Source organism: Rhipicephalus sanguineus, chromosome 8, assembly GCF_013339695.2.
Source record: "Rhipicephalus sanguineus isolate Rsan-2018 chromosome 8, BIME_Rsan_1.4, whole genome shotgun sequence".
In the NCBI taxonomy this organism is placed as follows: domain Eukaryota; kingdom Metazoa; phylum Arthropoda; class Arachnida; order Ixodida; family Ixodidae; genus Rhipicephalus; species Rhipicephalus sanguineus.
The window spans coordinates 69170348-69192147 of NC_051183.1; the positions used below are offsets into that span (position 1 = coordinate 69170348).

At 47.4% G+C, this 21800-nt stretch overlaps 1 protein-coding gene across 1 annotated transcript in view; it reads right to left on the reverse strand.

Annotated features, from left to right (window-relative positions):
- Positions 1-21800, reverse strand: part of LOC119402055 (actin-related protein 6) — a 39929-nt gene that overhangs the window by 11670 nt on the left and 6459 nt on the right. Inside the window, exons 3-7 of the mRNA XM_037669136.2 lie at positions 20623-20691; positions 18253-18376; positions 14833-14968; positions 10752-10907; positions 6429-6549 (exon numbers count right to left, since the gene is read on the reverse strand). Coding sequence (XP_037525064.1) covers positions 6429-6549; positions 10752-10907; positions 14833-14968; positions 18253-18376; positions 20623-20691 — 606 coding nt within the window. The remainder of the gene's footprint in view (positions 1-6428; positions 6550-10751; positions 10908-14832; positions 14969-18252; positions 18377-20622; positions 20692-21800) is intronic.

A 21800-nucleotide genomic window follows, 5' to 3' on the forward strand; every position in this document is an offset into this window, starting at 1 on the left:
TTTCAGACCACACACTGACCACTCGCGTGCACTTCGTACCAAGCGACGAACAACTCCTTTTGAAGCACATGTTATTGCAATTTTAATCCTACGTAAACCGCAGAACAACACACGATCGTCGCTTCTTGTCCTCAAGTTCACCGCTTTCACCGCTTTCCTAGCAGACGACAACCAGTGCGAATTGATGGGCACTTGCAGTCTCACTGTGTGCAAAAGTGTGTGTGCGCGTGCGCCTGTGTGTGTGTGTTTGGGGGAGGGGGGGTGTACTGTTCCCCACGTGGTGTCCAAGGGACAGAAGAGAACTTGTTTCCGGCGCAAGCAGCTGTGCTTTCTGTGCTTTTTTTCCCGTTTTTTTAGAAGGGCTGGCACTTCAGTTTTCAGCGAAAAGAAGGATGGAGGGGTCAGTTTTTCTCGAATGGCTTGAGGCGAGAAGGGGATGAAGTTTTGTTGAATGCTTACGTTAACAAGAGTCGCTGCATGCTGGTTTTTCGGCTACAGCTGTAAACGGCTGTAGTTTTAGAGGTTTTTCAGACAGGAAGAAAAGCATAAAAATACATCAGTTAGCACAGCGTACTTATATGCACAGACAAAAAAAAAACAAAGAAAAAAAACTAGGGTTGCCGTTCTTGGAAAACAGCGGCCGCCGCAACTGTCGGTCACCTTGAAACATGCAGACGGGCCCGTAGGCGACAATCCTAACAGTGTGCCGCTGGCCCGGCAGAGGGCGAGAGCAGCAGCGCCACCATACAGCTCTCGAGGTCTATACAGACGTGACAACGTTGTTGCATATACACTAGCGCTCATCGCTTTGGCCTCTCGGGCTCTCACCGCAGGGTCTTGGCGGCAAGCCCGCCGCACAGCAACATTGACTGGGCATTGATTGTGCAGCAGCCTTGACTGGGGTGTTCCTGCTGCGGAGCGGCAACGAAGAGTGTTCACTGAGTGAGCTCCCGGCGAAGAGAAAGGAAGCGCGCCAAACGTGAGCGCCAAACGAGAGGCGCGGCCCTCTAGCGGCCACCTATCTAACTAGCGCATGCGCGAGCGTGGTGTGCACCGCGCTGAGTGGCGGCGCGCCATCTAGTGAGCATTCTTGAAATCACCGGAGAGCGTACACACCGGCGACAACGGACAAGGCGCGAGCATAAGGAGCAAGCTCCTAAAATGAACTTAGGCAGGTCACGTCACGAGAAGAACAGATAAAAGATGGTCAGTTAGAGCATCAGTACCGATACCAAGAGATGGGAAGCGTGGCCGTGGATGGCAAAGCGTTAGGTGGAGCGACAAAATTAAGAAATTTTGAGGCACAAAATGGAACATCCTCGCACAGGACAGGCTAGATTAAAGGGAAGCTGAAGTGGCTTCTGAATTCGGTAAAACTTTGTTGTTAACAAGGACCAACATTATTGTCGACGATGGTGTAATTTTTTCCGCTGTTGCGGCAGCGGGAGCCTTAACACTTTCGTGACCACACCTATTCCCATCGATAGCATGTTATCGATGACTTCAAGATCAAGTTTTGGCACTCTTCGAGCGGTTCTTGACAGCTAACGCAATACAAAGCATAAAATAACATGTTTTTTATCAGTTTTGTTTGCGAGTTTGTTTTTTCCACCGCGGGGAGATTTTTAAAGCTCGTTCGCAGTCGGGTAGGTGAGCGCTCGTCAGGCCCGTAACTAGGGGGGGGTTGAGGGGGTTCTGACCCCCCCCGAAATTTTTTTGATGCTTTAACTTTTCGGGTGATACTAAAATATTTACACGCCTTCACAGCGACCACCAGCTGCCAAAGTTACACTGCAACTTTCCTGGCATTGCTTCCCTCTTCTTCCTTTCTTCAAACCTACCCTTTTACCAGAACACCTCAGCGCTCCCTCCCCCGCACGCGCACCTGCCCTATTTGTACAGCTTTGCACTTCGCCCTCGCGTTCCTTCGAGTCTTTTTTTTTTTTTTTTTCGTCTTTCACCCCGTAGCAGCTCCTTTATTGATTCCAGATGCTTTCCTTGTGCATTGCCGCTGGAGAAGTTATCCGTCTGTGTGGACCGCACGTGTCGGCTTTGGGTTCCTACGAAAAGCGCGTCTCCTTCTGTGAAGGTAAACAGTTCGACAGCAACGGCAACACCAACACGACGTGCGCAAATTTGCCAGGGAACGAAACCCCTAAGCGGAAAAACTCAGCGGCGCATTCCGAGGACGCAGGCTGCAGGGTAAACTTTTCTCAAACTGTAGTCCTCGCCACCGAAACGAATCATCGAAGATGACATCTACTGAAAGACTGGCATATCCGAGCAACTTCGAACAACCTTAACCACACGCAAGGACATCTACCTCTTCTGTACACAGAAGGTATATGCGCCTCCCTACAAAGCGCACAAAGCGAGGATACAGCCGGCACACAATCCGGCACCAGCGGTCAACTTTCACAGGAGAGAAAAAAACGCCGCCAAGCTGGGCTGCGCGCGGGAGTACAGAGGCTGACGTCACAGCCTACAAGGTGCATTTTTGGGGGGTCACGGCTATTTAATTAGCGCAGCCCAGAGAGAATTATGCAGGCGCCCAGGGAGCCGTCTGTGAAAAGGTAACTTTTTCACAGGAACGGAGCAACACCTCCTTTCTGGACTGTACCAGGGGAGTGCAAATGTTTCGGCAGTGCATTCTTGGGGGTTCACGTATATTAAGGGGAGTATGCAGTGCCCGTGGAGTCTTCTGTGAAAAGGTCTTTAAGTAGCGTTAACCCAGCTTGCTGCAGCTGGAGTACAATAATGGGCCTGCATGCACACCAGCTGTAGCGGCGTTCAGAAAACACATGCGCCACGCGGGAGCCGGCGCGTTCATCACACTTCTACATTCTAGCCACTGCAAAGTGGATAAGAGAGGAAGAAAACATCGCCCGCCGTTCACGCCAGGCAGTCGAAGCAGTCGCAAACGTCTTTTTGGAGCCACTGGCCACTTCTGTGTGCGTGCACAGGAAAATGAAAAGACACTCTGCAACAACGAAGCAAAGGAGTCTTGCGTCTTACTTCAAGAAAGTTCGAACCGATGAAGCGGACGGAGAAGAACCGCCTCCTTCGAAGGATAAAACTTCGCCCTCCTCAGCACTGGTGGAAAGCCAAGCGCGTCCGAACTTCTGTAGCGACTCAGGAGAATGCACCGGTTTATATGAATCACCTGAGAACGAACACAAGCAGGACACCCATGCGCCGCCGGGAAATGATGGTGGCCGCAGTGCAACTCCAAGTGACCTTTGTTCTACGTTCAACGCTGGGCAAAGTGACGCCTTTACCACTGGGCAATGCCCAAGGAAGGTGAGTGGCATGGCACCTACACATTCTGGTTCGCCTCCCCTCACACGTCTCTGATCTCTTTACTGTCTCTGCTTACGTACGGAACGACCTAACCTGCTGCCATTCCCGTCGCCGACTTTGCGCTGGCGACGCTAGAGTGGCAGCTTGTAACACATACATACCGTTTTTGTACCGCGGTTACATTGTGTTACTTCATCAGGAGCCGTTGGTCGCGGTGTCCCCAGCTTTGGTGGTGCTATTGTCCAAACTTATTTCTTGCTTTAACCAGAATTTGAGGTTGACATACCAATTTCTTTATTTGGGTACAAATAATTGAAAAGTACCATCGAATTATTACAAGTAAGCGATGTACTTGTTTTATTCACGAAAATAAGCCAGTATAAATCTTAAAAAATGGCAGCCGTTCTACACGCAAACCCCCCCCGAAAAAAATTCCTGGGTACGGCCCTGGCGCTCGTTGTTTCAGACTTCGCGTCGACGCCGCTCGCGGGTGCTCCACAGAAACGGCGAATTTCGACGGATTCCGATTAATATGAGCGGGAATCTCTGGATGATGGTAGCACCACAGACACGAAAGGTGACTTCGATTCGTCAGGCGAAGTCGTACGGACGGCGAAAGTGCGTCAAACCTCCCCGGAAAATCAGCAGCTATCCGCCGGTAAGTTTCGTCTTCTCCTCGGGTCGTTTTATCGCTGCCGCGCGTCGACGTAAACGTATCCGGTTTGTTCTAAATATAACAGCTCTTATCTGCAAGGTGTTGACTTCATTCGGGCGGGAGCATTTGGCGCAGGCTGCAGAAAGAGCGCAGTTCTCTTCGCGAAGATGGCGCGGAGCGGACTTTGACCCAACGCTCCGGTGTGCTGCGCGGCGGCGTCTTCGTGTTGTTTTTTACCGCAGAAGTCGTCAGAGAGATATGCAACCACACAGATAAGTATGCGGCCATGCATACTTTCGAAAAGCCAACATACAGTGAGAGGGACGGATCCATGGAGGGAGGTTACTGAAGAGAAGATGAGCACGTTCGCCTCACTCCATGTGTACGTGGTAATTGTTGAAGTCCCGCACTTGCATTGGTGTTGGGGTCGACGACACGTATTTCCAGGCCTTCGTCTACCGTCAGTGATGCCACGGAAAAGGTTCAAGGCTTCTTGAGTGTCTCTGATATGAAGAAGACGACCGTCGCATCCCACGACAATCTTCACCGCGTGTCTTCTCTATAGCAACACATGATCGATTTTTCCACGCTATCTTTTAACCACGTCGGAACCTTTCAGTGGATGAGAAAATGGTAAAATGTGAAGGTCGGTATAGTATTCGGCAGTATATGAGCCAGAAAGAGGTCAAATGAGGGCACAATTATGGATTTTTGCAGATTTGGAACAGGCTACACTGTTCATTTCAACAAATACACAGGAAAATGGAAAAATACCAGAACTGCAAACTATGCTAGGAAAGTTGAACAGAAAAAAAAATTTTTTCCCGAAACATGCGCAGCCAGCCTTTGTTTCACCGCATCGAGAACCTGCATCGCGCGGTGGCATGATAGCCACTAGTGCCTATATTCTTGTATTTATGTAAATAATCTTTGTACTACTTACAGAGCTTATATTTCCACTATTAGTTTACGAGGGTTTTGTGTTCAAAACGTATATTTCGATTTTTTTTAATGTTTGATCTTTGCAGAGTAGCATTGATGTTTTTATGAATCTTTCTTTCTTTTTGATGCGTTTTTCTTTGATAATTTTTTTATTATATTCTAAATAAATCCGTTGTTTGAAATTTATACTGTTGGAAAGACCAATTCTTCCTCTATCATTTGATACCCTACACTTTAGCATCAATTTTATTCTGTGGCAGGAAAAAACTATTTCCTGGACTAGCCAAAAACAACCGATTTTTCCGCGGTCACGAAAGTGTTAACATATGCGAAAGAAAAGTTCGTCTTGCTCCGCCCACGCGAACGCGCCGAAAGTGTGGGCGTGAAACCAAACTAACTGGAACTATGTCATCGTCGGTAGCTTTGGCGGAGCCATGCAACACTGTCGTATCTTCAACCATGGACTCCGTGACTGGTTCCGGCTGCGCTCGTTGGTGAAACTGATCGCGAAGGCCATGCTTTAACAGTGCTGATGTTGCCGATGATGCGGCACATCGAAGATGACGTCGCCGCATTCGCTCAGCATCTCAAGAAGCCCTGTGGCTGCAGCCGCTGTTTTTTGCCAAGAAATGCTATTTGCGTTCACTTCTGTGAACTCTTGCATTTGTTTTCGAATTCAGCAGGGATCAAACTATGATTACAGACTCCAAAGTCACCTTTTTTAAAAAACGCCAGGCCTGCGCTGAAACCGCAGCACAGTCACAGCGAAAGCTGGAAGAGCGGCGTTTCTAGAGCCCGTTGTAAGCTCTCTTGGGGCTACAATACAAGTAGACTAGAAAGGTACCCACTACGCCATAAATCACAATTTTTGTGAAGTTGGGAAGCACCTACTAAGCCATTATTCGTCATTCTGTGGATAAGCGAGGCACCAGCTACACGTCTGTAAGGCATTTATGTGCACTTTGTTGACGCGACGACTGATGACGATGAAGAATTATGGCTCAGCCCTTTGTAATGGGTGGGAATCTTTAAACGGCCCACCAGTTGTGTAATTTGCATTGGGTGACGCCCGGTCTCTATTTCCCTCTCCCGTCATGCTTGATAACATACGTTGACCTGGGAGAGAGACGGGGGGGGGGGGGGGCGCGGAACTTTACTGAGACCCCGAGGAAATGGATCATGCGCTCATGGGGTTCCTTGGCAACCAATCCAAGTGCACTTGCGAGGAACCCACTACGCTATAAAGCATTGTAATTTTACTGAGACCCCGAGGAAATGGATCTGCGCTTATAGGGTTCCTTGGGAACCAATACAAGTGCACTTGCGAGGAACCCACTACGCTCTAAATCATTCTAATTTTTGAGAAGTAGGGCAGCAGGCACGCGAAATGTGTCAGTGCCCCTTTAAACATCACTGGGACAAACAAGCCTTCATCCTGCAGTGGACACAAGACAGGCGGCTGTTGATGACGATTACTAGATAAAGTATCACCGTGTAAGTTGGGCATGCACTGCAAAACGACCATGCAGACCTGCTCGTTGTCCTTGGGCTTGCCGGTCGTCTCCTCCAGTGGCCGGATGTAGCCCCGCTTGATGACCGTGTAGTCGGGCAGGACGTAGTCTCGGGCCACGGTGTTCTCTGAACCGTGCTTCCTGGGGGGGAATGTGGGGGGCAGAGAAGGGAAATTCTTCTCTTTCATCTATTATTCAGTATTTCTAGAGGCCAGTTTGGTCATTAGTACATTACTGACTGCACACTATTCGATAACAAGGGCAGTTAAGCCACAAACTTAACTGATGTGCACGAAGCTATCTACACTCAATGCTCGTTATAACAAAGTCGCATCTGACACGAAAATAAGTTCATTGTATCTAAAATTTCGTTATAAACGTATATTTGTAACACTGTATCTATGACAACACTATTCTTCACTTACTTCGTAATAACCGATAATTAGTTAAATCCGAGTTCGTTATACTGAGTTTACGTCGTTATATCGAGGTTATATCGTTATACAGTAGAACCCCGCTGATACGTTTTTGAAGGGACCGTAGGAAATAAACGTAAGAGACGGGAAACGTAAGAGACGAAAAACAGGAAAAACGGCAAAATATTTAGTGGTACAGAATTTTATTTCAATTCTTACGAGCAGCACAAAAATTGGCGCGCTCAGCCGCGATCTAGTCGATGGATAGAAACGCGGAGCTAAGGACGGCCTCATCCACAGAAATGTAATCAACGTATGTGATTTTTTTAACACCAACAGCTGTAGGCATGAAAGAACTAAGCACACGCAATCACGACCAGCGCGGCGAGTCCGACCGTGAACCGCACGCACGACCATGCGAGCTCCAACCAGCTCGAACTCCTCCCGTTCTCCGACAAATAACGATGATGATGAGTCTACGCCAACGCGATGGCAGAAGTGAATGCCAATCTCGAAGGCCTTGCTTTCGCAAGCAATTACGTCATACACGCCATGTTTGTGCAATGCAAATCTCAAAGGCTATGCTTTTGTCAATAGTAAATGCCAATCTCGAAGGCCTTGCTTTCGCGCGCAGTTACGTCATAGACGCCATCTTTGCAATTTGAATCTCGAAGGCCATGCTTTTGTTTGCATCAATTGAAAGATTCTGTTGCTTGCGCCTCTCATGCGGCTAATATTACGGTCAAACGAGGCCAAGCTGCGTGAAAATGCACCATGGCCGCTCTCTTTGGTAGTCACTCGGTCGGCTCCGAGCGCACTTCGCGACGTATCATACGGGAACGGTCCGACAGTTACGACGTAGCAGCGGGGGTTCCCAATACATTGTATCCTATGGGAGCTATGCCGGGACCGGCGGAAAACGACGTAACAGCCGGGAAAACGCAGCAGTGAGGAACGTAACAGCGGGGTTCTACTGTATAACGAACACGGATATACCGTATAAACGCGTGTAAGGGCCGCACCCGTGTAAGGGCCGCACCCCGTTTTTTTGAAGTGCATATTCTAAAAAAAAAAAAAAAATCCGCATAAGGGCCGCACCCACACTTTCCTCAACCAATACGTATTCAAAATGCGCGCGCGCGTAAGCTTCTAGGCGTAGTCGATAGATGGCGCGAGAAAACGCAACCATCATATATATTTTTGGATTTTATTCGTGTTAAGATGTTCGTGAAGTGGGCTAAAAATTTTAACTTTTTTTATTAGTATTCATAGACCTGCCAACTAAAGGTTAAAGCAGGATTTTATTTTTTAGCTTCTCACATCTCTATACAAACGCGCTATCGGCGCTATCCATATCGGCATTAGCATCACCAACTTTGGCATGGCGTTCGCGTTGATCGGTTAGTGCAGTTCAGCCAGTCATTTGCTGTAGTTTTCTGCGATGACCTTCGTGCTAGCTTGTTTTCTACACGGCGTTCACGTTTTGGCAAGATGGACAAGTACCTGAATAGCTACACTGCTGGCTATAAGTTGAAGGTGATCGAGTATGCTCTCGAGCATGGGAAACGTGCCGCCGGCAGAAAATTCGACGTTGACGAGAAGTGTGTTCGACGTTGGTGTGCTCAAAAAGAAGCCTTGCGAAACACCAACAGCACTAAGCGCGCTTTCCGAGGAGAGCAGTGCAAGTTTCCTGATTTGGAAGAAGACTTGCTCCGCTATGTGACTGAAGTGCGGAATGATGGTCTTGCACTCACAACGGACATGCTGCGTGTGAAGGGACTAGACTTGGCGACTGTACTTGGGTGGATCCTATCTGCGTGGAGCTCGGTGTCGACGGACATTGTGTCCCGAAGTTTTAAAGTTGCCGGGATATCTAACAGCTTGGATGGCACGGAAGACGACTGCTTGTGGGGTGGCGGCGCTTTGCAGCACACCATCTCATCTCGGACTCCAAGTCTGAGGACTCGCCGAGTGACGACGATTGAGCACGTATGTCGCAAGAAATGTCGTATACTGCAATAAACGCTCTTCGTTCGCTAACTGGTGCGTTTTTACTTTAAAAAAAAAAAATGTCGCGTGTATGGGCCGCACCCTGAAAAATGGCCCTCATTTCTTGAAAAAAAAAGTGCGGCCCTTACACGCGTTTATACGGTAACGAAGTAAATGAAAAATATTCCTGTCAAGATACAGTGTCGTGAATGCATGTTTATAACGAATTTTCGGATATAACGAAGTTACTTTCATGTCAGATGTGACTTTGTTATAATGAGGTTATTACAGTGTACTACCAACTCAAGCAAACCAGCACACCATTACGACCACATGTATGCTTTGCTGTTGCGTGCTGGTGCTTTTGTCAGGATATTGGAGGCAACTTTTAAGAGGGGTCCTGAACCACTTTCCAATTAATTATTGAATGACCTTAGTATTGGAGTTTATTGCCTCACGATTCGATCGGCGCTAAAATTTTTCTAATCTGTCGTGAACGAGACGAGCTACAGGGATTTTTCGCATGCTCGAGCGCTTTTCAGAAAGATGAAGTGCAGAACAGACACTCATGAAGCCGAGATGCTCAATATCTAGAGATTCAAAAAATAGTGCTTGGGTATCCTGTGTACCTACCTAGGACACACAGGACAGCACCTGTCCTGTGTACCTCGGCATTGTGAATGTCTGTTCTGCGCTTAATCTTTCCCAAAAGCTATGCACCATCTTGCCCAGTCCCAAGCACTGTTGAGTTTTGAGCGCTCTCTCTTTCCTCTCGTTCTGACGAGCATGCTGGAAGCTACACAGGGGAAAGAAGCTAACTCAAACCTCGATATAACGAACACGGATATAACAAATTATCGATTACAATGAAGTAACTGAAGCATAGTCTTGTCATAGACAAAGTGTTACAAATAAACGTTTATAACGAATTTTTGGATATAACGAAGTCATTTTCATGGCAGATGTGACTTTGTTATAATGAGGTCTGAATGTACAGTGGCGTCCACTCTTGGTACGAACACAACGCCGTGTGGCTGCGCTCCGCGGGGCGCCAGCGCCAGCGGTGCGGCTGCGCATCGAAGCTAATCGGTACAGGCGCACAAGAGCTTGGAGGCGGGGCTTCAACTTCACACCGTGGAAAAATGTAAAAAAATAGGCTGGCTATCCCATAAGTTAAGAGTAGATGTAAGCATGAAATGACTACTGGCAAAGGAGATTGGTTGGAGATGACAATCTTAGGCGCCATGCTGTGTGGTGCGCCGCAGGCAGTGAGGCACCACCTGCCGAAGGACGCGGCAATCTGCACCATGAAACCGTTGCCTCCGTCATTAGCTCCGGTTGCATGCAGCCACTGGCTTTTTAAAAGCATGAGGATGGCGCTGTTTATGGTGCCCTGTATCAGCCTTTGGAACGTCGCTATTGGAAATTGCAAACAGAACTTCAGCACACTAGAAGTTATAGCTTCAGTGATAGTGTGAACAAACATTGACAACTCTGAAGCAATATTTTTTCTAATTTCTTTGGGAATTTCTTTTTTCTAATTTCTACTGGACCACATTACATACTCGCGTTTGTAATGTGGTCCAGTAGAAAAGGCTAGCAGCCAGTGACAATCTTTTTTAAAGTTTCGGCTGCGTGCCCAGATGTCCATGTTTTACTCTCACAACAATACCTAGATCTCTACTGTGAGTGCCCAGATAACAGCACTGGCTTTGGGCTCAAGGTCATTTCAACGCTGCCGACAACAGGAGCTAAATGCATTTTACGCTTAAAAAGATTACGCCCATGCATTGCTGCGACACTGCCATCCTCGCACACCAAAATTAGCGTATGTTTTGCACCCCAACTTTAGCCCTGAATTTTGTGTACATATTTTGGGTGTGCAATAGTACAAGAAAAAATACAGTATAATACAACCAGCATTCTCACAGTCCTCACCGGGCAATCTTCATGTGTTCGTTGAAGGAAGTGGAGACAAAGCAGGCGTCCTCCTTGACCTGGTTCATGACGTACGTCTCGTCCATGACGTGGAGCTGCCGGTAGGAGATGATGTCCTTCAGGTGGTTGGTCAACGCCTTGCCTCCCAGGTTTATCCTGCCACAAACACATGCGCAACCATCCTGGACGTCAGCATCCTTGCCTATGTTCACAGTTTGGTTGTTCAAATGCATGGTGCCTAGCAAGAACCAAGCCTTTAAGGAAGGATACTGGTCCTTACAGGGGCCCTTCAACATCTTTCCAAGCAATCATCGAATGGCTTCGTTAAAGGAGCTCACTGCCTCATGCAATCAACTGCCGCAAAGCTCTTTAGAATCCGTCAAGTACAAGCGGAGTTACGGGGATCTGTCATACTTTAAGCACTTTCCTTTCGTACCAGTGAGTGCACTGAAAGCTACGTCGGGGGGGATGACAAATGGGCAAGAAGTTACGTTCTTTTGTCAGCATGCGTCATGATCTTGAGCGCTCTCTTTTCATTTTTTTTCTTCAGACATGCCGCTTACATTTAGTGTGATGGCGAGCACATGCACAGGCACGTCACGGCATTCCAAGGTGGCCACTTTAGCTATGCAGTTCATGATGCTCAGATCAGCCAATGGGCGTGGACTTTGTGTTCATGATGCGGACATTTTGGTTTATGGTATCATTTGTCGCGAGCAGAGTGCGCAATTTCTAGCAGACTTTGAAAACTAATTGTAAATTCCTAGTCGCGTGCTGTGCTATATAATGTTTGACTCGCACGTTCTCGGGAGCCTCAACTACCCATCGGCAGCGTTTTCTGACCATGCTCAAAAACTGTTGCAGGGCCTCATTGAAATTTATTTTATCCTTGATCAGCTCTGATGAAACTTGCTGAGTTCACGTGCATTCGTGCGCGAATTTCAAATGCGCGTACCCGTCCCGGTGGTCTAGTGGTTACTGCGCTCGACTGCTGGCCCAAAGGTCGTGGGATCGAATCCTGGCCGCGGCGGCCGCATTTCCGATGGAGGCGAAAATGTTTGAGGCCCGCGTGCTTAGATTTAGGTGCACGTTAAAGGACCACAGGTGGTTGAAATTTCCGGAGCCCTCCACTACGGCATCTATCATAATCATATACTGGCTTTGGTACGTTAAACGCCAACAATTATTATTATTCAAATGCGCAATTTTTGTCATAACATTTATTATGTAGTTATCAGAATATAAAATTTCATGTGCCTTGTTGGGAGCAAGACTGTCTCTCGACTGAGAGGGTTACGAAGTAAGCAAGCATATCACAGTAATAATCGGGAATCTTGGTCCCTGTAATGTTGTTCTACTCCATGTAAATTATGACTTGTAAATTATGAACCTAACCAACTAGCCCTGCAACATGCCCTAACCAGAATGAGAACTGTATGCAATAAAACAAGAATGGACGTTCTAAAACCATTTGAACAAAAGTTATGGCACGCTGAACATAAGTGACCAATATCACAGCTTGACATCGACTCGCTCACAGATGTTAAATATAACACAACTTTTCTTCATGGGTTTAGAACATCCATTCATAGAGGCGTAGGAATAGCAAGTTAAAGGGGTACTGACACCATTTTTCGAAGGAGAGTTTACTATGCCAGACTAATAATCTCCCATATATAGGACGGCTCTGAGCTAGCGTGAAGCTCAGCAAATGCTGATAAGATATTTTATTTTGATATTAAAGTCAATTTTCCCATGGTGCACCAAACGACATCGACACTAGCTTGACGTCAGGCTACAGTCCTAATTCTTGTGACTTCACGCAGCAGTCTGGCTAGTTGTGACGACGTCAGGTACCAAAACTTCTAAAATGGTCGCTTGTGCGTCACCAACGGAGTCACGGCAAGGAGCGGCCGTGGAAACGTCACGATATCTCGCGTGAGCACGTGACAAGAAGCTTATGCTTTGTCGTGACGTCAGTGCACAGTAGGAACTGAAGCTATACTCAAACTTCAACATAACAAACACGGATATAACGAATTATCGGTTATAAATGAAGTAAGTGGAGAATAGTCTTTTCATAGATACAGCGCTAAGAATAAACATTTATAACGAATTTTTGGATATAATGAAGTTATTTTCGTGGCAGATGTGACTTTGCTATACAGTCGAACCCACTTATAACGATCCCACATATAACGATCTATCGGTTATAACGACCATATTTGGGTGCACTTACGATTTTCCTATGCTAACCATTGAAGCTGCGTCCAGATATAGCGAACATTTTTCAAAGACTCCTACTTTTACAACGAACACTTCAGACGCGGTCGCGGTAAAAATACGGCGCATACGAAGCGAAAAAAAGTTAAAACATGCCTTCTAAAGCGTGAGACAGGGGCGCGTGCTGGCGCGTGCCCCGCTCCCATTTACCCGCGACTAAGATACCCAGATCAGCGAGCACCGCACGCAGATTTCGGACGCTGCGAGCTAGGTCGCTCACTTTCCAGGCGTTTCTTCAGTGGTAGAATGGCAGGGAGGAAAAAAAAAATAGTAGGCAGCATGAAGCCTTGCGGTCAGCTTTCGCACGGTGACCTTTCCTGACGCCGTTCTCTGTAGCTATAGTACACAACCTCCTGCGATGAACCAAACAATGCCTTGGAACGCAAGAAGGCATAAATGCAAGAAGTAATAATTAACTACGATAACTTTCCATCGCAAAAAGATTCACTGCATCTCTAAACTCGTCGACGCCATAATGTGCCGCAAAATGTCGCCCGTCTTTTCGGTAACGGCAGAGACCGGTCGATCGGTGATTACGACTTCCGCGCGATTGCGGCGATGCCTTCGCGGATAAGCATCAGAAAAGAGCGAAGGCGAAGTGGCGGCCGTCGAAGAACGTGCCATTATGCCTTATAGCCGACAGCCTTATCACAGTCATCTGTAGATATCTGCTCGGCTGCGCGTGTGGCGTACACCGTACACTGCGGACGGCGGTACGAGCGCGCCATGCTTAGCCATGCTGTTGTTCGCAAGTTTGCCGCCGCCGCGTCGTGCGAGACCGCTTTAAAGTGTGCGTCGCTTTGTAGAAACGAAATTAGCTCGCTGTTGTTGAGCGGCGCGGGCACCGAGAAACGTCGATGCACTGACAGCGAGCGTATACTGCGTGTTTGACTAGGTGACAACTGAAGTGCGCCGCGCATCGTCGTGCAGGGGAGAGCATCGCGGAGACGTAGTGCGCGTTGCTTGGAAAATGCTTGTTTTCGCCGCGTTGACCGAAGAGGCTAGTCGCCGCATCCGTGCACAATCCGGAGTGAAGCAAGCACGAAGAACGTACAAACGCGCGCATACGGCATACAGCAAGCGGCCCGGCAGTGACTCCGCGACCCGAGCAGGCGACGCGCTGCACGCAACTAGCCAGGGACGATCTGCTCCACGTCGCGGTACCGCGCTTCGGTGAAACGGTGTCAGCTCATTGCAAAGGCGGTTAATTCATTCGTGAGCACGGACGCAGCGGGCGTCGCTTCACGACGCGAAAAGGCTTATCTAGTCACCGAAGGGGTTGTTAGCAGTTTAATGAAAGTGCACAGAGAAAAAAAAAACGGCTTGGCCGCAAAGCGCACGTTTTTAAGGGCGAGTCCATATACAACGAACTACTGATATAACGACCACTTTTCGCGACACTTTCGAGTTCGTTATAAACGGGTTAGACTGTACACTGAAACCTCGATATAACGAATTATCGGTTATAACGAAATAAATGAAGAATATCCTTGTCATAGATACAGTGTTATAAATAACCGTTTATAACGAATTTTCGGATATAACGAGGTTATTTTCGTGGCAGATATGACGTTGCTATAATGAGGTTGGAGTGCAGCTTTTAAAAACCTACTGTAAGTACTCTTTCAGGGTGTGCTCATGATTAGCAGTACATTTTCTAGGCACTTGTGAGCTTGGCCTTTCATTTGGTGAAAGAAAATGACAAAATATTCGGCTCAGTACCAAGACGTGTGTGAACAGTAGGAGCACCTAAGTGAAAGCTATGCAGCTGCCAATACAATTTGCTTCATACACTAACCTGCGGATGCCGGCCTTGATCAGCTTGCCGCGAAGAAAGGGAGCGATGTGCGTGAAGGAGAAACCACTGTCGACCACGACGCACGCCATCTCCCGCACACGCTCCTTACGGTACTTGAGGGCGCTCAGGGCACCCGCTGCACAGCGACAACAACCAGACACATAGAGGAACCACTACTACATGACAATAGGCATGTACTATACTACTATATAAAATTTGCAGCATAGAGTTGGCCATTTGTTCTGAGCGGCGGTTCATTACTACTAGTGCTGCAGCGCACGTTCTCTTTCGTGCCCTGGTCGTGTGACCGCTTCAGGATTTACAAGCAGGTTGCATCTACACTTTTAAGAGTAGCTCCTTTTTTTTAAGCTGTCTCGGAGTGGAAAAAGTTACACTGAAACCTCGATATAAAAAAACCCGGATATAACGAATGATCGATTATAACGAAGTAAATGAAGACTAGTCTCGTCATGGATACAGAGTTACGAATAAACGTTTATAGCGAATTTTCGGATATAACGAACTTATTTTCGTGGCAGATGCGACTTTGTTATAGTGAGGTTGGAGTGTATCTGCAAGTGTCTTTAATTACAGTGATTCTATGCATGAACTGGAGTTGTCGCTTCTACAGGTGTTAATTCTTCGTCCTGTGCATGTTATTCATATTCTGTATTTTTGTTTACGTTCCTCTCTTTTCTTCCTCTTTTTTCTCCCTCACACGATTTAAGGTCCCTCCAGTTCGGAGGACAGCAGTGGTATGCAGCATGCATAAACAAATAAACAAATAAATAAATTTTTGGACCACGCCGTCAGCTTTGGCCACCACCGCAGCCATACAACCTCCAAAAAGAACAGACATACAGACACGGACAAGTGCGTGACTGTGTGTCATCTCGTTGCTTTCTTCAAGGGGCCATGCACCCCAAATTACGCATGCTGATTTTATCATTCGTTTGCTTACTATGGTACGTGATAACTCTAGCACTAGTGAAAGCAAAGCTTTTGATATTTTCATTTGTTCCTGAGGTTGGTTTCCATGCCACATGTGCCGTTGTACATCAACAAAATCAGGGAGTGGAAGTGAGGCATTATGCCGGGGGTGTTGATGATGGGTTGACCATGTACGTACTTAGTATCGGGAATTTACAAATGGAAGCGTGTTGTATGCTTATTAAAAAAAAGACCCAAATTTGTGCATTACCATTTCATCTTCTGTGCAACTGGCACAAGGAGCAACGTCCACAGCAGTGGCGAGAGCCACCAGTGCTATAGAAACGAGAACCCACACTGGACTGGCCCATCCATAATGTGTTGCCTACTCCTTGCTCGCAAGGAGTATGTTTTAGAACACACCTCAACTGCTCAGAGAAAAGCCCGCAGACGCGTTGCAAGCATGCAGGCTGAGGGCTGCATGTCAGCTGAAAAACAGTAGCAAAGGAATGCAAAAACACACGTTCATTCATCAATGGCAAAACTTGCAATTGCACTGACTCTCATCCTACGTTATCTACTGATGCGCTGCAGTTTCCAGCTGTCAGAAGAGCCCACGTGGTTGTAACGACGCCATCAAAAGATGCAGCGGCGATTTGTGCTATAAAAGCCACATTGTGTACAAAAGGTGTGGTACCACAACATCTAATAATGATAATAATAATATCTGGGGTTTAACGTCCCAAAGCCACAATATGATTATGATAGATGCCATAGTGGAGGGCTGCGGAAATTTCGACCACCTGTGGTTCTTTAACGTGCACCTATATCTAAGCACGCGGGCCTCAAGCATTTTCGCCTCCATCGAAAATGCAGCCGCCGCGGCTGGGATTCGATCCCGCGATCTTCGGGTCAGCAGTCGAGCGCCATAACCACTAGACCATCGTGGCGGGGCACCACATGTAAGCCGCATTTTGATTCGAATCAGCACGACCCATCACTGGATCAGAGAAATATGCAAAACGGTATGGCAATTTCTGTCAGCTGCTTTTATTTTGACTCTGTAAGTTCGAAAACTTTTGTAAGCATGCGTCTATCCTTCAAAATTCTTTTCACAGTCATCTCAGGACGATACAAGGAATGCGTTGCAGTGCACAAATCGGCAGTTGAAATTGAGGCGTAGGGCACCTTTAGTACATCAGCTATAAAAACAACCCTGCGTTTTGATTAGTGGTTAGTCAGGTACCCACTGGTGTGAGAGAGGAGGAAAGAGTAGACAGGAGGGGAAAGTGCAGCGTGAGATCGCATCTGAGAAGCCGCGTGACATTGCGCTTCACCACTCCCGGATGTCAGAGCACCAGGGCAGGTGGAGGGAACTGCGCTGTGGAACACCATGGTGGACTTGGCAGACTTCCTGTCATGTTGGGGAAACACGCTCACGCACAGTCTAGAAGCCCAGTTTAGGTAAAACTGGCACAATCATTTCCCATTCCTCACATTCTTTCTTTGGGACTCGTAGACACTGTTACAGTGTCTTGAGTGTACGAGTAGTAGTGCACTCGAACCTCGTTATAACGAACATGGATATAACGAATTATCGGTTATAACAAAGTAAATGAAGAATAGTCTTGTAATAGCTACAGTGTTACTAATAAACGTTTATAACGAATTTTCGGATATAACGGTTATTTTCATGGCAGATGCGACTTTGTTATAATGAGGTTTGAGTGTACCCTCTTTGCATAAGCCCGTTCTCCTCCTCCCCAACTGCGACTGGGCAATCTACACACACTTGCGACGTTTTTCACTGGGAGATTTGGATCAGGCACTAAAATCCTGGAGCAAGGACTCCGATTGCACCAAGCCAAGTCTGCCAGGAGGAGACAGAAATGCTTTGCACGAGATTACACTGATAGTTCTTTATGCACACGTCGTGTGAACCGGTTCCGGAAGCTATTTCTGCTTTTGCTCTGTACATTCCCATGGCAACCTTGGTCGCCGCTGAAAGGTGCGACCAAGTTTGCTCGCGGAATGGCGGATGTGACGTATGCTGCTTGTCTTATTTCTGCCAAAATGCGCGACTCGGCTGCAAAGCAAGTGAGAGCAATCCGGCGCGGAGCGAGTTGCTCCAAAACGACCAGTGGAGCATGTGAACCCGCTCCAGATTAACCAGTGAAATACGGATTTGCCACCACAAAGCAAGAAATCCTGTTGTGGATCTAACAGAGAATGCCACCAGTGACGTTGCTAATGAACACATCTGATGCGCTTACAAAGAGAAGTCCCCTTGTTGACACATGGACTACAACGACATTCCCAGTTCAACAACTCTGGAATTGAAGTGCAAGGGTTTTGGATAGAAGACTACACATTGGCTTCATTCGACTTCTTTGGTCCAAAACAGAAACACGCCCGTGGGACCAGGTGTAGTGTGGCTTCATCAGCAGCCGACCCCCGAGCCTCCTTCTGGTCCGATTTTGCCTGACTCACCCGTTGTGAGGAGGAGGGAGTGGAACTGGTAGTCCTCATAAAGCACTTCTACCAGGCTCTCCCGGATGGAAGGGAAGTTGAAGTACGGCTCCGTCAGGATCAGGCATGTCTCCTCAAACTGGCACTGCAACGATAGAAGCGCGTGGGTAGTCAAGAATTCAACGAAAGCTCATCCGAATGGGTTGCAAGTTGCAAATGAAAATGACAATCACCGACAAAGTCAGAAAGGATTAGTCGACATTTCGGAACCCACACGAGTTCTTATTTCACAATGCAGTGGCCATGAACAAGGGACCCGTGCGGTTTCCTAAACACCAAAAAATCCTTTTAGACGAAAAGCTCACAAACTTGGAATAACAACAGAGTCGAATGGTCTCACATAATCGCAGCCAACTGCACATACTGAATACAATGAAAACTTAATTGGATGTTAAATTTTACTTTTACTTTCAGTCGGCAATTATCTTGAAAGAATTTTTAGTGTAGTGCAACTTGCAGGCTATGGGAGAAGCCATACCGCTTACAGGTTGTCTGCGTGAATTTAATCACCTGGGCTTCTTTACGGCCTAATACCTGTGATACAGGGGCATGTTTGAAAGGCCACTGAGTCAATGGCCATCAAAATGCTACAACTCCATCGAACTCGATGGAGTTCTCGTGTTGCCACACGGCGGTTTTCAACGTCCATTGAGTGATTCAGGCGTTTGTCGCAAAAATTTTGTGGCGCTGCTAACCTTATTTTTGTTTTCATGTCGTCGTAAGTGAACTAAAATAAATCCACTTAAAAGCACACATCTGTGCGTTGTTTTGTTCTAAAATATCAAAAAAATTGTTTATACATAATTATAAGTGCATTATTAGTTATAAGCAGAGTTGGTTATAAGTTTGTTGAACAGCGAAACTGTGGCTACGTTACAATCACTTTACCCGTCCGGCCGCTTTTCCGGGTTTGCCACATAGTTTTGCCGTTTTGCCTGCTTTTGTGGTTGCATGTACTCATTTCCTTTCATTACGTGCTTGTTCCGCCATCATGAGTGACCGCGAAACAGATGACAAGGCCGCTACGTTGTTCTACATGGCTGCGATCATGCAGCTTGATGCTGGGATCGAAGCCATCCTTCCTCCATGATCGAAGCGGCGAAAGAGGAAGCCGACGCCATCGAGGATGAGCTGCTGCTGTTATCGCGAGCATGCACAATTCCTACATTCCAAATGACACAAATACTTTAGTAAATAAGTTAAAACGCCCATGCACACTACTTTTAATGCATACTCGTTAAATTTTTCCTTTTCTAATCACGAGTACGAGCACACTGGGAACGAGAGGGCGCGGTGACGCTGTTTCCGCTTCCACCACTCGATGGCGGTCGAAGTTTCAATGGAGTCGTGGAGTGCTCCATCGACTCGATGGGCCACTGACTCAATAGCCTTCAAAACTGCCCGTGTGGCAGCGCGTGTATCCCCGTTGAGTCAATGGACCATCAGTTCAATGGCCTTCGAAACGCCCGTGTGACACAGGTATAAGAACAGTTCACAAACTTTGGGGTGCCTTTCTGCCAGGCTAAAGTCAATGGTCCTCAAGGTTGCTTGCGTTTCTTTCCTTCCACGTCACGACTAAGTGCACTACAAACCATTTCTTTAGTGTATTAGCTCTTGTTTATCCCTTATGTAACAAGGAACTGTGGGATGATGCTCTTCGTGACGGACCTCCAAGCTGTGATACAGCAGGCCCAACTTGTCACCAGAACCATTCCAAGGACTCTGAACTAGGGGTTCCTCCCATGATCCTATTCAATATTCAAACATCAATAAAAATGTTTTACTCTCCCACCACCTCTTCCTTGCTACTTTCCTATGAAAATGGCTAATTATTTAAAGCAGCGCAATTGACAGGACAAGAAGCTGACACAACGAACGTTCGTGAAGCGTTTGCTGTGTAAACTTCTTGTCCTGTCATTTGCCCTGCTTTAAATAATATTGAACCTTACCAACTAGCCCAGCTGTCGACCTTGCTATAAAATGGCTAAGTCACACTGACAAAACACATTCCATTAGTGACATGAAAATATCGTGCACGCGTCATTAAAGTGAAGAAAGGCACACAACATAGATGACAGTTATTGTCAACGGACAAAAATATGTGCCCCACAGAGTGCAAATGCTTTTTTAAAAAGTGTGCACATAATCATCCTAAAGGAGCACTTCCACCTAGCACAACCCTCACGTGAATGCGGTTCAGGCCAGGAAATGATTTCTGCAATTTCATGCGAAGCTGCACACAGTACAGCTACTGAGTCGCAGCGCCGGGTGTGGTCAAACAGTTTCCCTGGCCACCTGTGTGATTGCACAGTCGCAAGCGGTGGAGCTTACGTTGAAGACGTCCTTGCCGAACATGTAGTCCCACACCTGCTTCTCCACTTCCCAGTTGACCAGGTAGCCCTGCAGGAGAGACCAAAACAAAAGGATGGTGAAACAGATATACAGACAGCAGGTTTGAAAAAGACTCACACTCCACCACTAAAGGCGAAGAAAAAAAGCGATAGGACACAGAGATTCAATGCAACGTCGGAACCTAAATAAAAAAAAAAAAAAGTTTGGTGGTGTTAATGAGGTATAGTGTGGGAATCGAGAACACCCTCCCCTCTGGGTGCCTCGTTCACCAGCTAGCGCACGTGCTGGCCCCGCGCGGCTCGAGCACCGGCAACCACTATTAATCGGCAACATGCCTACCGTGGCTTCCATGCCAGGCCTTTTTGTCTAGCGCAAGCCATGCTTCGCCCCTTCCCGCAGCTCGGCACACTAGCGCATGTTACTGCCCTACACCGGTCTTCAGTGGTTGCCAGTGACAGGCCCGTCGCGGATTATGCTCTCAGGCCCAGACGAGAGGTTGACAGGCTGCTCTGGCAGGTGGCTTCTCGTCTGTGCGCTTGACTGCTGTCCTTTATGTGACAGTCGTAGCACCGCCAGCGAGCGTACACTCGATTGGTCTGGTGGAGTTTTCCTGTACGGCCTGCAAGCTCATGATTATCGCACTGTGCTGCATCTTGGGTTAATGAACCTATCTTTGTGGAGTGCCTTTTCTGTGCCGTGTCGGAGAGTCGACGAGCCCGGATGTGGCGTCTTTGTGCCCTCATAGGGCAAGCTGCTCGTAAACCCAACTCCACAGTAGAACATAACATGAGCAAGGCCTTGTCATCTGTAGCCGGTTTTTAAAGGGACCCTGAAGCAGTTTTGACGATTTTGCACGAACACATTTGGCCGGTAGAGCAAGTCCTGAGGATCATTTACAGACCGATTTAAGCTCTCCGTGTAAACTGTGTAATTTATTACAAGGCTTTAAACCTCCGAATCGCCACCGATCATAGCGGCTCATTCAAACACATTTTCAACCGCCCACTTCCAGTGCACGTCGTCTTGGAAGCGCGACGTCACACAGGTGGCTGATCTGATTGGATATGTCCAGTCCACGTCACGGAACCTCCAGTGGGCCGCTAGCGTCGTCTGCCTGTGTTACAACGTGCTCCGTGTTGACATAAGCTTAGCAACAG